This window comes from Jaculus jaculus, chromosome 8 (assembly GCF_020740685.1).
Source record: "Jaculus jaculus isolate mJacJac1 chromosome 8, mJacJac1.mat.Y.cur, whole genome shotgun sequence".
Classification (NCBI taxonomy): domain Eukaryota; kingdom Metazoa; phylum Chordata; class Mammalia; order Rodentia; family Dipodidae; genus Jaculus; species Jaculus jaculus.
The window spans coordinates 97,224,469-97,239,649 of NC_059109.1; the positions used below are offsets into that span (position 1 = coordinate 97,224,469).

Below are 15,181 nucleotides of genomic sequence, written 5' to 3' on the forward strand. Positions count from 1 at the left end.
GCATTGCATATAAGTTCGTTAGTGATATAGGCCCATAATACCTTTCCTTGTTATATCTCTGTCTGGTTTTGGTCGTAGGGTAATTGTACCTTTATAAAAGGAATCAGTGAGGGTTTCCTGGTCTCTGACTATGCGGGATAGTTTGAGAAAAATTGGTTTTCGTTATTCTATGACAGTTTGATAGAATTCAGCTGAGAAGCCATCCAGTCCTGGACTTTTCTTCTTGAGGAGGTTTTCCATTACTTTTTCAATATCCATGGATGTGATAGGTTTTTTTTTAGGAGATTAATGTGCTCTGAGTTTAGGTTGGTTAGGTGAAATGTGTCTAGGAATTCATCCATTTCTTCCAGATTATTTAAATTTGTGGAGTAGAGGTTTTGGAAGTATGCCCAGATGAATCTTCCAATTTCATCAATGTCTTCTGTAGTGATCTCTCCTTTTTCATTTCTGATTTTGTTAACTTAAGACTTACTTTTTTTTTTTTTTTTTACTTGATCAGTTTGGCCAGGGGTTTCTCAATCTTGTTTATTTGTTTGAAGAACCAGCTTTTCATTTCATCTATTTTTTAAAATTGTTTTCCTAGTTTCCAGTTCATTAATTCCTGCTCTAATCTTGATTATTTTTTTTTCCCCATCTGGAGCTCTTTGGGTTGGATTTTTCTTGTTTTTACAGTGCCTTTAGGTGGACAGTCAGGTTATTGATTTGTGATCTCTCTGTCAGTGTAATTAAGGCATTTAGGGCTATGAATATTTCACTTACAACTGCCTTCATTGAGTCCCATAAATTTTGGCCAGTTGTGTTTTCATTGTCATTCAAATCTAGGAATTATACAATTTCTTTTTTGGTTTCTTCCATGACCCAGTCATTGTTTAAAAGTGTGTAGTTTTGTCTCCAGGAGTTGGTAGAGTTCTTGGTGTATCTTTTATTGTTAATTTCTAGCTTTTTAAACATTGTGATCTGACATGATGCAGGAAGTTACTTCAATCTTCTTGACTTTATGAAGGCATGCTTTATTGCCTAAAGGTCAATTTTGGAGAAGGTTCTGGGGGCTGCTGACAAGAATGTGTATTGTAGAGTTGGGTGGAAAGTTCTATAGATATATGTTAGGTTTATTTGATCTATGATGTTGAGCTCTATTATTTCCCTGTTGATTTTCTGCTTGGATAATCTGCCTATTGATGATAGGGAAGTATTGAAGTCTCCAAATATGATGGTATTGTTGTTTATTTTTGTTTCATTGTTGAGTATGTTTTGTTTTATAAACTGTCGTGCACCAGTGTTTGGTGCATATATAGTTATGACTGTGATGTGGTTGTGTTGAATCATTCCCTTGATAATGGCCTTCTTTGTCCTTTTTTATTACTTTTGTTTTAAGTTTATTTTATCAGATATTAATATAGCCACACCCACCTATTTTTTATTTCCATTTGCTTAAAATATTATTTTCCAACTTTTCACCCCGAGAAGGTGTCTATCTTTAGTGGTAAGGTGGATTTCTTGAGGATAGCAGATAGAAGGGTCCAGTTTTTTGATCCATCCTGATAACCTTTGTCTTTTGATACATGAATTAAGACCATTAATATTTAAGGTTATTATTGTGAAGTTTGAATTAATCCCTGCTATGATGAGGTGTTTTATGGGATTTGCTGCTTACTTGTGTTATGTACTGTTTTGAGGCTGGTTTATTTTGTTTATTGTGATCTTCTTCTTCTTGGCTCTTAAGATTGGTTGTTTGACTTTTCTGTGTGTAGTATCCCCTCAAGTATTCCCTGTAGATTTGACATTTGCATGTTGTGAATTGTTTCTATCTTGCTGCTTTTAGCACTCCATCTTTGTTTTCATTGTCAAGAGTCCTCCCTGTTTGGCATTGTGTGGGCTTCTTGTATCTTGATGGGCTTCTCTTTTGCAGGATTCAGAAATTTTTCTTCAATAATTTTGTTGAGTATGTTTTCTATATCTCTGGCCTGGATTTCCTCTCCTTCTGGTATATCCATACTCCAGATGTTTGGTTGTTTTATAGTGTCCCACCGTTCCTTTGCATTCTGTTCACTTGATTTTTTGAACTCAGCAAAGTTTTTGGCCTCCCAATCAATTTCTTATGTCTTATATTCTAGGTCAGAGGTTCTGTCTTTCACATGTGTAACTCTGTTGGTGAATGGTTCTAGAGAGGTTTTTATAAATTCTATTTGATCTTTGTTTTCTGTTGTGTTATTTTGCATTATATCTGTCTCTTTTTTGGAAGTATAATTTCAATTCAAATTCTGATATTCTTGATGCTTCCTAGAGTTTGTTCTTGCATTTGGCCAAGTCTTCATTAAGCTTAATCAACCAGTTGTTCATGTCTTCCATTTCTTGACTTACCTTCCATTTATTCATGTCTCTTTGGAGCATTCCAACATGGTCTTCAATCAAGTTAATCCTGTCAAAGGCTGAATGCTCTAGGAGATGATTCTGTTCAATTTCATTGATATGGTTGTTGGTTCTTTTATAGTTTGCTTCAAATTCAGTGATTTTTTTTAAATCATAAAATTATAAAAACCAAGTCATTTAAATACATTAAATTAATTACAAAATAGTAGGTATACACTTTAGAAAGGCCACTGAGAAGACCAACTAGGCTAGAGCCAATAAGAATTCTTTTTAAAGGAAATAATTGGAATTTAAATAGCCTTGACAGGTTCCACATTCTAAAAATGAACATTGTTATTTTTTGTACTTCATGGAGTTTCTCTGCATGGCATGGCATTCATTGGACTGATACTTTGATTATGTCCATTTGGGTTTTTATCAGGAAAGCAAAACCCTTTGAGTAATGTAAAATAGGGGATTTATTAGCCTGACAAGATTCTGTACTATTATGGGAGAATGTGGGAAGGAAGTACAGGAAGGGGTTGGCTCCATACCATAGGGAAGGTCCTGGTCACACCCATTGTACAGAGCTTCTGAACAGGGCTTGGAGCATGTGAGCAGGGCAGGTAGCTCCTGCAGGAAGTCGTTTCTGCAGAAAGCTGAATGCAAAATGAAAGAGAATATGGATAAGATGGAAGCCATTATAAAAACTGGAGCCCTCTTGGACAAACTGGCATTTGTGTCAGTCTTGCTATACACCTCGTGGAAGGTCCCAGTGTTGACCCTGTGGAAATGTGCATGTGCAGCTTAGGACCCAAGGAACCGGAAACAGAGACCAGCATCTGCTAGCTCAAACTCAAGAACATGTGCAACCTGCCTAGAGCCTCAGACCCACCTATGAAGTACAAGGACTATGAGTTCACTTCTGCCTTACAAATCTCAAGGAAATGTTGGTCCTGCTTACTGTATTCCATGGTGCAAAACTGCTGCAATAGACTATCACAGAGTTATGGAGAAGACATGATAAAGATAGCATGTCTAGTTCAATCCTTTCATTATACAGATGTAAGAACTGAGGTCCACAGTGATGAGAACCCATCCGAGGCTGTACAGGTAGTGACAGGTCTAGAAGAATGTCACATGAGACATTGAGATGTCTAAGTCTTTGTCTTTAATTTCCCAGCATTAGGGGGAAGTTACTTAATTTCTTAATTATTAATTAATTAATTAATTAATTACTTTTGATTTCATGTTTCCTAGAATTGACATATATATGGAGTATATCCAAGAAATTGAAGGTGCTCAATAACTAATGAGTGAACAGGGTCTCAAGAGCCATCATATAATGAAATTCTCTAATGGGTTAAGAAAAAGAAATAAAACATGCTTCTGATTTTCAGTAGGTTCTCCTAAAATTTATCTAGGTTACCAGACCCTTCTTCTTTAGCACAAGTCAGACTTCTAATTTCTCAGCTATGTAGCAGTTATACTTCCTGTGCATTTCTTGCCTTCCAAATGTGGCTTTGACATATATAATCCATTGAGTCTGAGCTTGTCAGCATGAGTAAAATACCACATGGCTATAAAAGCAAGATTCCAAGAAGTAATGCATGGAAGAAGTTAGAAAAATGTCAGATCTATGGATAAATGTGTATGTCTTTGCTCATGAATTTACAGTCACAATTTAGTGGGAATGGATGGTCTCTGCATTAAGCTCATCAGCTAGGGTGACAGCATACATTTTCAGTTGAAGATATGGTCACAACAACCACATATGGCCTCTCCATGTGGCCTTGCTGCTTCCTCATTTCATGAGGTTTGTGTATAAGAGTGAGCCTCTGAAGAACACCAGGTAGAATTAATCTTGCCTCTTCTGATTCAGAAGTGACATCACATCACTGTTTTCACAGACATAGGCCACCCAGATTTCAGGAAAGGGAGTTTAGCTCTCATACAAGGTGAGGAATATCATCCAATTATATTGGAAGGAGAGCTGTAAGATAGAGGGTCTCAGTAGTGGGATGAGTTCATAAACACAGAACTTTTCAACTAAATAAGCATTTGTCCAGGAGTACCCAAAGAATATGAAAATATATATATAGCTGTGTGTGTATGTAAGGATGTCCCAATTATATAGGCATATACATGCCTAATCAATACACTGTGAACACACATAATTCTTGTATTCAGTTGGCTACCAGGCTATTTTCAGTGTTATGCCTAAGGTTAGGGACAGGGAACTAGGACACTCAATTACTTTAAAATAAAAATGCTTCATCCTCATAACTTATTTTCTCTTGGAGAAAATAAATTGAGCTTCTGAATTTTGGCCCCAAACCATTTCCATAGTAACTGAGCCTACAGTGTTACAGGTAGATTCTAATTCCTCAAAAACGTGGAAAATCTGGCTATGGAATGTAAGATTTTCAAATTACACCTAGCAGAAAACAGCATTAGTACAAAAGAAGCCCTCACACAAGCACACACATTCCCATTCATGCATCTATTTACACACAAACACAAGAGGCTTGAATGACAAAAACATCATGTAATTTATTGTAAGTATAAAGAGACATGACATGTAGACATGATATTATCCAGCCTGACTTTATTAAATATTCATTGAGCATATTAACTTGTTAATTATGAAGTATTATAAACATATAAAAAGCAGAAAATATATCCATATACCTGCCATAATTAATAACCTATTTGCCATATTTTTTCAAATATATTTTCTTTTGACTGTAGAACAGAATATCCAAATTCTGTCCTATTTTGAATATTAACTATTCAAATTCCTTCTCTCTGCAGAAATCATTATGCTCCAAAAATTATGCATGCCATTCCTTTGTATATTTACTTATACTAGTATTGGTGAAAGGTTATACTGAGACACATTGAATTGTAGGGTTCATCATTGAGTTTTTAAAGTTATTAACCAATTATTGAATAGCTGCTATTCCATCATGTATGCTCTTGTGGGAGCCACTGAACAGATGTAAGGACTTTTGTAGTGTGAACCTAGATTCAAGGTAAAGAAAGTATGTGAGCCGTTCAAGTGGTACAGAGGAACCTATTTGAGTTATCCCAGTAAAGTCCCTAGTGAGAACTCAGATGGAAGTTTCTGATTGGTTAAACCAGTTTGATTCCTTGTACATGTGTGTGGGGGTGTGGTATGAATATGTGTATGGATGTATGTTCCTATGTGTATGGTCACATGTGTGTGCATGCAAATGAGAGCCAAAGGTAAATTCTGGATGTCTGTGTACCTTGGTCACTCTCCACCCTTAGCCTTTGAGTGAGGGTCTTTCCCTGAACCTAGAGTTCACCTATTTGGTTAGGCTAGCTAAGCAGTAAGCCCCTGGATTCTCTATCTTGTCTCTTTGGGATGAGATTACTACAAATGTGTACCACCATGCCTAGTATGGACTCTGGGCACAGCAAAGCACTTTATCTACTGAACCACTGAGCCATTTCCAAATCCCTAAAGTTTTTTTCACTGTTTATACTGAGTTTGTTCAAATAGAAGAAGCTCAGGGCTCTGAGGCCACCTCAGCCTAATACCTTCTCAACTAAATATTTTAATGTATTTCTGAATGGATCTCTACATGTATCTTTATGTTATTGAATGTTATAGAAATGGTACTATGGAATCTGTGCCCTTGGAAGCTCATTTCTGTCACTCAACATTACAAGCTATAGCTCTAGCCATAGGACATAAATATAGTGTAAGTGTTGATGTACACAGACTTATTTATTCAGCTCTACTATACTTTGGAGAACTACTTTGTAGGAAATTTGTTGGTTTTGCATCTTTAGTAGGAGATGATGGCATGGTGATGGACCAGAAGTGGACATCAGATTGTAAAGAGGGAACACAGACAAAGAAATAAGGTCAATTGTACACCACCTTTCTATTTTTGAAGGCCATTTACTTTCTCTTACAAGGCTCCTGATGAAGCAGTTGTGGGGAAGTGTAATGTTTGTTTATTGCAAAGTGAAAGTCCAATGATTGCCCAGTGACCCCTTACTGAAGTCAACACTCATGAAGGGCTTAGGAAGCCATACCTCCCCCCTGGACTTGTATCACACAACCTTGTGACTCTATGTGGCACAGCACCTCTTCTCAGCAAAATAGAGCCTCTCTCTTAATGTGACTTTCCATATTTGGTGGCAGTATCTATATTATCCCACAGGGTAAGAATAGAGAAGTTTTGTGGTTGGCATCCACTTAGATCCTTTCTTGTCCTGGTATATGTACACCTCATCTCTATCCTCCATTTCCACAAGGTATACCTTACCTGATGTTTTCTTCAACTGTCAGTTGTACCTAGATAGAGTGTTTTTATCCATTTTTTCCCCACATTGTTAAAATAAAGAAACCAAGGGATTATTTTTTTGCAGGACACAAAATTGCATTTCTGATTTGTTATCAAATATAGGTGGGCTATTGTGTATGCTCCATTTCTTGCCTGTCCTGTTTACTGCAATACTCTTGAATATTTCAAAGAAACTTCTGTACAAAGGCTCTCTCAAAACTAAAATTAAAGGACAGTGCTCTCATTTTACTTTTGAGATAACACTTAACTTACTCAACAATAGCTACCAAATTAAGTGGTATATTAACCTGTCAACTAATAATATTTTACTTCTGTTGTATTTTCAGGTATGGTTGGCTAAAAATAAGTGAATTTATGCAAATTAAATTCCACAGGAGCTTTTTAGTCCACATTGAAAGACTAACAGAGTTGATAAATACATTTCCCTAACAAGGATAGGACAAAGAGCCCCTGTTGGCCGCTATAGTTTACTGTCATTCTGCTGCCTGCCTTGCCAGTGGCTATTTTATAGATTGTAAAGTCTAGGTATCCTGTAAGAATCTCAGCATTTATTTACAGCTTGCTGCAAAGTGGCTTATTGTCATTCATTATTTCTTATTTGATTTATGTAACCTCTTCGCACTTGAGAGCCAATGTGCTTATTTATATACAAGGCATGCATGCACACGCACACACACACACACACACACACACACACACACAGCCTTGAATGTCACTGAGTACTGTGATATAGTTAATAGCATAACACCAAACATATGTGTGTGTGTGTGTGTATATATATACATGGTTTCTGTTTGTTCTGTTGGTGGTAAAAGATCATGTTTTGAAAAAAGCATTTGGCATTTTTTACATTTATGTTGTATTGTTTGCTTCTAGGTGGATCGAATCATATTCTGTGTCTTCCTAGAAGTTGACTTCAAAATCTACAAAAAGAAAATGAGTGAGTTTTTCCCTGTAGGTGAGTAGAGCCATTTGTTTCCTTTGGACCTGAGGTTGGAGGAGGTAGCAGCATCACTGACATGAGTATTTCATTTCACATCCTCAGAACAATTTCAGCAGTGATTTCTATGTCTGCTATCCTTGCAAACCTGTACCAGAGTTTCCAAGAGCCAAAGGAGATGACAGGGATTTTGGGCTATAATCCTACCTGCCCTATGAGGTCATTGTGTTGTCTGAGGAAGGTCAGTTCATCTCTTGGAGTCTCTGTTTCAAATATCAAAAGTGAGAGTTGGACTAAATGCTTCTTTACAGTACATTCCTCTGAGCCTGATTACACGATCTATCTCTTCCCTGATTTTTTTTTCAACATTTCCAGGATTCATATCAAAATTGATCATGTTAAGTCCCTTTGTTGGAAATCATAAAGAACTTGTTTATGTTTCAGAATTCAGACTTCTACATTCCATCCCCACTCCATGTAACTTTTTCCTCCTGGATTGCAATGACTACAGTGGTACATTCTAGGGCACTATGGGAATGGTATTCAGTCACCTTATTCCACACATCTTTTTAGAACATAGGAGAAACTCCAGGGTTATTAAAGAACCTCAAGTAATGGATTTACGATTGAATGTGCCATTAGTTGGATCAGGGGTAATTTGAATATTTTCCCCCATTCTCCCTATTACAGCCCATTAAGGCTGAAGCTTGTTTAATGCCTTGTTATTTTTATGATACCATTAAAGTCACACTGTCCAAAGCACTTTTCCTTAGCCAAGGTAAGAATTGCTTCCAGGAAAATTCAAGCTTCTGTGAGCATGTTTATACCTGTTTTTTTGTAGTGCTTGCTTTATATCTTATCATTTTAATTTTTTATTGCTCATTGTAGTATTTATCTTCCACCCTACCACCTTTGAAAATATTCCTTCTTTTTTCAAATTATTTTCTTTATTTTTGGACAATGCCATACATATGCATATGTAATATATTTTGATTGTATTCATCCACTCTTCCCCTCTTGTGTTCTTTTCCTACCTTCCACTTTTGCTGATTGCCATCTTTTCCCCAATTAGCCCCTCTTCTAACTTCCTACCTTTTTATATGTGTATAGGACATATATGTGCACATGGTATATGCATAGGTGTTATATGTATGTGTACACACAAGTTCCCAGGCATACATGTGAGGAGACCATAAAGATTCTTCCTCTACTGCAAGGTCTCTCATTGAACCTGAAGCCATTGAGTTTTGGCTCTAATGACTGACTAGCAAGCTACAGAAGTCCTCCTGTCTTTGTCCCAGGCCCTCGGCACTGGGGTTACAGGCATGTGCAGCTATGCCCAGGATTTAATGAGGGTAACAGGGATACAGATCAGGTCCTCATATTTGTGCAGAAAGTGTTTTTATTCAGTGAGCCATCTTCCTAACCTCTTACCCCCACTTTGTGGTCACCCAGTAAGTTTAATTATAGTTGCTTTCATGAGCATAGGTGAAGAGTTATTTACCATACATATCATGGACAATTTATCAGTGACTATACCAATGAACAAAATGTACTCTCCTCTCTCAGCAACCTTTAACTGCTAATAGGTCCACAGAGATGGGCAGGGCCTCACGAGCCCCTCCTCTATTCCTGAAAGAGTATTAATAAATTCAGTCTTGTGCAGGTAGCCACAGCTGTTATAAGTTCCAGAGTTCTGCAACCATCTCATGTTCAGAAGACAACATTCTGTAGTAGTCTTCTCATTCCTCTTTTCAAGCCCCTCTTCTTCCATATTTCCTGTGTCTTGGAGGGGTGATATAAAGGTTGCATTTAAGGATGAACACTGAACAGTCATTTAACATCAGTACTTTGACCAGCTGTGAATTTTATAGTAACTACTGTTCCTGTAAAATAGAAGCCTCTCTGACCAAATCTAAGATCTGCGCTAAGCTATGGATATGTATATAAATGTTTAGAAGTCAATTTGATAGGCACAACATGTCTTCTTAGTAATACAGTAGTAGTAGCTTATCCATTAAGCCTTATTCCCTTCCCAATTTTGACCACAATTTTATAATACCAACTGCAAATTCCATCCTGTGAACCTGGCCTCAAATCCTCAAATACAGTAATAAATAGGTTACCACTATAACAATCATGTTACTAGTGTGCCAGTGAGCACAACTTGTCTATAAGGGAGGAAGTTTAGCATATAGGGTACGCAGTTGCTGAGTAAGTCTGTTGATAATTTTTCTCCCCAGGAAGTAGGCATATTACCTACCACTATAAAAGAAGCCAGAAAGGAGGATGCACCCATCTCAGCTACAGCTTGATTTATGTAGGTCCTGAAACCAAAATATGGTGTCCTCAGCAATATACTCTTACAATTTATTTCTGGTGGGCAGGTAAGAGTAGTAGTAATAACCTGTACAGTTTTGAGACACTTGGGCTTTTCCTGAGAAGAATTCCATCTCCTGGCACAGGGATTTTTTTTTCTATCTTTCTTTTTACCTTTTTATTTCTTTGAAGTTCCCATCTTCATTTTCAGTATCTTTGCATTCAAAGAGTGGATCTGATAGGTGAGAAGGAGTGAATAAAGAGTGCTGGTACACAGTTGACTTCTCAAGCAATCTGTCAGAGCCACGCAAGGAAGCATAAACCTTGCCCACAGCTATAGCTAGAATGTGGGTCGCTGAAGGAAGGGTGTTAGAAAATTGGTGGTGCCTCATCAAGACTGTCAATGTCCTTGGGCCAACTTCTTCTGAGTAATTTCAAGTTTGTTTCTCAAATGTTATTATTGAATGACCAATCAGTAAATGTACTTTGGACTTCAAAAATTTCCCTAAGTGAAACATAATAGATGATAGAGTATGGTTGTGATCCTAACCTTTTTTCTCCTCTCCCTTCTCTTTCTCTTTCATCCCACCTCTTTTTGCTCACCTGTGTATTTTTCAGCATGCCAGTACTTTAAATGCAAAGCACTACTGAATGAGCAATTGTCATGGGTAAATTTAAGAAAAATCTTCTTACCATAATTTTGTACCTTTTTTTCTGTTTCAATCTCTTTGTTCCATCTTTCCTCTTGCTACAAAATATGATTTTTTTAAAAAAAATGAACTGATGGATCCTTGCATTTCTGAATATTTTTGGAACAAATTATTCATTATGAAAAAACATGGCTTTTATGGTATGCTACAAATATTCTCATTTCTTGCCAATATGAAGTCTAATTCATAATAAATAAATTTTTATATTTGTTTACAAAATGTTTAGAAATAATGATATCATATTCATTTTAATGTCTTCTAAGTTAAGAACTTGCTACTTCATCACAATTTAAAGATTACATAATTTTGATCTACTACTATTGCAACAATCATATCTATTAGATATTGCCAATTATTCAGGGCCAACATATCACACTGAAAATTTTTTAATAAGACCGTTTTAGGGGACTAGAGCATATTATTAGCTATGCACATAAGTTATTATTTTAAAACTATTACTTTAAATGAACCTAAAGACTCATGTTAGTACCTAAGCAAGTAAAATAATGAAATTGTTCTCAGTTTTACAGCAGTGTTTCAAAACACATAATGCTCATGAAATTATTGCTAGAACATATTTATGTTAGTAAGTGTATTTTAAACTAAATATCAGAATTCCCAAAGATTTTGGAATACTTCTTCAAAGTTGAAGCATCAGAAATTTGTAAATCCTAAGTGTGCTGTATGAACTAAAGATGATGTAATAGAAAATGTGACTGCTAATATAGATGATTTATGTTATCTGTCCTTAATTTGAATTTATGGTTAATTCATAACAGACAGTCTTTGATAGGAATATTTCTTGGCTTGCCACATATTTTCCAAAAATGATTTATTCAGAATAATTCTAACTAGTGTTCATAACCATTCCTGACACAAAAATAATAATGATTCAAAAAAGTCATTTTCATATAAAAACAAGCCATTTTGTTTGGGGGGTGTCTGAATCCAATATTTGTGAATGTTGTGTTACAAATATGAAAGAAAATAATGAAAGTAAGGAAGGAGAGATCATGCTAACAATACAGCACTTTCATAACTACTAATAATGTTGTAATTGGGCACTTAGGTCCATGAACCCACTGTGTCATTGTCAGCTTCTCTTTATTTCCAAGAAACTAGGAAACAGAAGTTGGCAAAAGAAAATGGGTTTGGGCTGGAGAGATAGCATAGCGGTTAAGCGCTTGCCTGTGAAGCCTAAGGACCCCGGTTCGAGGCTCGGTTCCCCAGGTCCCACGTTAGCCAGATGCACAAGGGGGCGCACGCGTCTGGAGTTCGTTTACAGAGGCTGGAAGCCCTGGCGCGCCCATTCTCTCTCTCTCCCTCTATCTGTCTTTCTCTCTGTGTCTGTCGCTCTCAAACAAATAAAAAAAAAAAAAATTAAAAAAAAAAAAGAAAATGGGTTTATTTGAATTTTTGTCAAATTGGGGGAACTAATTTCTCCCATCTCATACCTGTAGTCATCTTATATAGAAAACCATGAGGCAGGAGCTAGAACAAATGAAAATTTAATTGTGAAATAGGCAAATCAGTCCTAACCTAGGGGGCAAGGCCCCACATTGCACTATTGTCTCTGTTCTCTATTACACAGAAAGATACTTTTAAAATTAAAGTCTGGGTGAGGAAAATGGGATCTTAAAGATTCTTCATGTTTGAAAGAAATGTTTTGTTGGATGTGAGATACTAATCCTGGCTGTATCTGGCAGAGTTCTTAGGCCATTCTTTGATAGGGGGGAAACCTTTTGTGTATTTTTTTAAGGTTACCTTCCAGTTCCAACATTGAATATCTGTTAAACACACTCAGTTCACAAATAATAACAAAATGAGAAAAATGTGATAGCCAAAGGAGGAGCACAATTGCGTCACCTGAGACCATCTCCTCTCTGTCAGGGCCAGGACTTCAGTATGGAATCATGGTTTCATTATTGGCCATAGGAATAATAACTTATGGATCACTTTCTATTAAAAAGATATTCCATTCACGTCTTAGACTTTATTGCCAAAGCACATCTATATCTTTTGTTATGAAGAGAACTGATGGTTTCTTTCTGAGGTGTTATTGAGGTCTATCTGTCAGTCCTAAGAGGAGATGAAAGCCATAATGGCTTATTTCCATATGTGCTTCAGGTGAGGAGGTGAAACCAACTTCCTAAAGCAGTAGGCTAAGGGTACAGTAAAGCACATTTAGAAGCTTGAAAGCAGCAAGGAGCTCAATGGACAGGTAGGGTAGAGAGAAAGAGACTGTGGGAATAGCCTTTTCTCAGGGTCTCTTGGGCTGGCTTTTCCTACTGGGGTTATGGGCTGACTAGTTTAAAGAAAACATTCATGAAAGAGGAAGTTATCTATATGAGTTTGTTATTGACCAATAGTTTGATGATGGCCTGGGTTTGGAACTGGTGGAATAAGAACCACGAAGCACATTAGGAATAGCCATATTGAGAGTTGATGTTTTTAGTAGTTCAAAGGTGAGAAGTTACAATGGGGTTTTCAATAACTTATGCCAGGCCTGGAAATGGATGACAAGTTAATAACAGTATCTTACACTCTATGGCACTCTACTTTTCAGATATAGAAAAGTGAGTCATACTAGAAGAATATGTGTCATGTAGAAGGGAAACAACAGAACAATCCTGTAAAATCAAGAAGAGCATCTGTCATTACCAACTCGATAATGAGAATTTTCAGAGTATCATCAGAAAAGTCAAGGTCCCCTGGCATCCCACATTCAGAACACTGAGGAAGTCGTATCTTAAACCACTTGCTGTTCTTCATGTTCAAAGCTACCACGATTCTTTTTGTGAATGCCATCTGTAAAGCCCTCATGGAGAGCTTCCTAACCAGTCAAGTTGGTACTCCATCAGGGATCTCCAAGGTGAATTCCATAGAGATCACCCAGGCAGCATGGTAGGCAAGCTCACAAGTGGCTATGGGGAAGCTAAGGTCTTTGTAGCAGAGCTACAGGGAAGATGGAAATTGCCTTTGTGTGCTTTCCTCTGGCGACAAAAACAAAGTACCATAGAGCAAGTGGTTAACAATAGAAACATTCTTTTACAATTCTGGAATCTAGAGGTTCAAGATCAAGGTGCTGTCAGGGTGAATTTGTTGTTGTTGTTCTTACTTAGGTTGATAGATGGTCAACTTCTCCCTCTTTAGTCAGAGTCTGCTTTCCGAGTTACCTGTGATCTGTCTGCCCCTTCTTACAAGGACACCAGTCATATTGGATAAGGACCCACTCTAATGACCTCATTTTAATTACATTTTAAAGGCTCTATCTCCAAAACACAGTCACATTCTGAGGCACTGGGGTGAGGAGTTCAAAGAATGAATTGTTGAAGGAAACACAAGCCAGATTCTAACTGAACCCATCATGAAAATGCAGAAGGAACCTCAAAGGAAAGAAATCAGAAGTGATTTTTCTCAACAGTTTTATGTCTTGCTGTGGGGTGAAGCCCATTTGACTTTTTCCTTCCAGATGTATTATTTGGAAGCAGAGTGTGGCAGCTTTATGGAATTATCATATACTTCAGTTGCAAATAATTTATAGTTACAGTGTACCATTACATGGCCTAAAGCAAATAATATTTCTGTGATTCAACTCAGAAATCTCTTTGTTCTTTATATGAAAGGTCTGCATTTTACAGTGTGTAGAATTTATCACATGTACTTTTCAATGAATATAAAAAAAGACAATTCCTGATTGAGAATATGGAAGTCAGGTTTTTTCTTAAGTATAAGTCTTAATAAAGAGTTAGAAATATTATTTTTTCTCATGATAACAATAAAGAATTGAAAATTTTGTTACCATGTTAAAGAACATTGAGAGCTCAAGAGGCCCCTTCCCTTTACCCCTTCAGAGAAAACCTGCATTTGTTAATTACAGTTAAATTCCCAACCATAGGTGATTTTGCTTTACACAGGGGACATTTTGAAACATTTTTGTTTTTTATGAAGTTGGGAGAAGAAAAGTTACTGCTATCTGCTGGTCAGAAACCACAGATGCTGCTAAACCTTGTTAGACCAGAAACTGATCAGTGGCAAAGGTCAATAGTGCAGACATTGAGCAGCTCAGCCTGCTGTAATCCCTCCTCTCACATCCAGATGCTGTGCATCGCTGTCTTTCCATCTGGTCATTTCATAGGGTTCTGGCAGCTGATGCCTTGCCAAGACACCTCTGCCTAGATGAATTTAAATCTGAACATTTAAGTTTCAGGTTTTAAGCCCAATGAGGCAAGTATCATACAGAACCATTGGAACACAATGTCACCAAACTGTCAGCTATCACACTGACTCTTTCACAGCATGCAGGAATTCAGAAACAAATGCTTATGAGGGGCTAGAGTGATGTCTCCACAGTTAAAAGTATTTGCCTACAAAGCCTGATGACCTGGGCTTGATTCCTCAGGACCCACATAAAGCCAGTTGCAGAAAGTGGTACGTGAATCTGGAGTTTCTCTGTGATAGCTGGGGGCCCTAGCATGCCCTTGCTCACTCTCTTTCTGATTGCCTCTTTCTCTCTTGTT

At 37.1% G+C, this 15,181-nt stretch overlaps 1 protein-coding gene across 5 annotated transcripts in view; it reads left to right on the top strand.

Moving 5' to 3' along the window:
* Macrod2 (mono-ADP ribosylhydrolase 2) overlaps positions 1–15,181 on the top strand; it is a 2,207,522-nt gene that overhangs the window by 1,965,581 nt on the left and 226,760 nt on the right. For all 5 annotated transcript variants that reach the window (XM_045156295.1, XM_045156298.1, XM_045156294.1 and 2 more), the window contains exon 9: positions 7,569–7,650. In XM_045156295.1, coding sequence (XP_045012230.1) covers positions 7,569–7,650 — 82 coding nt within the window. The remainder of the gene's footprint in view (positions 1–7,568; positions 7,651–15,181) is intronic.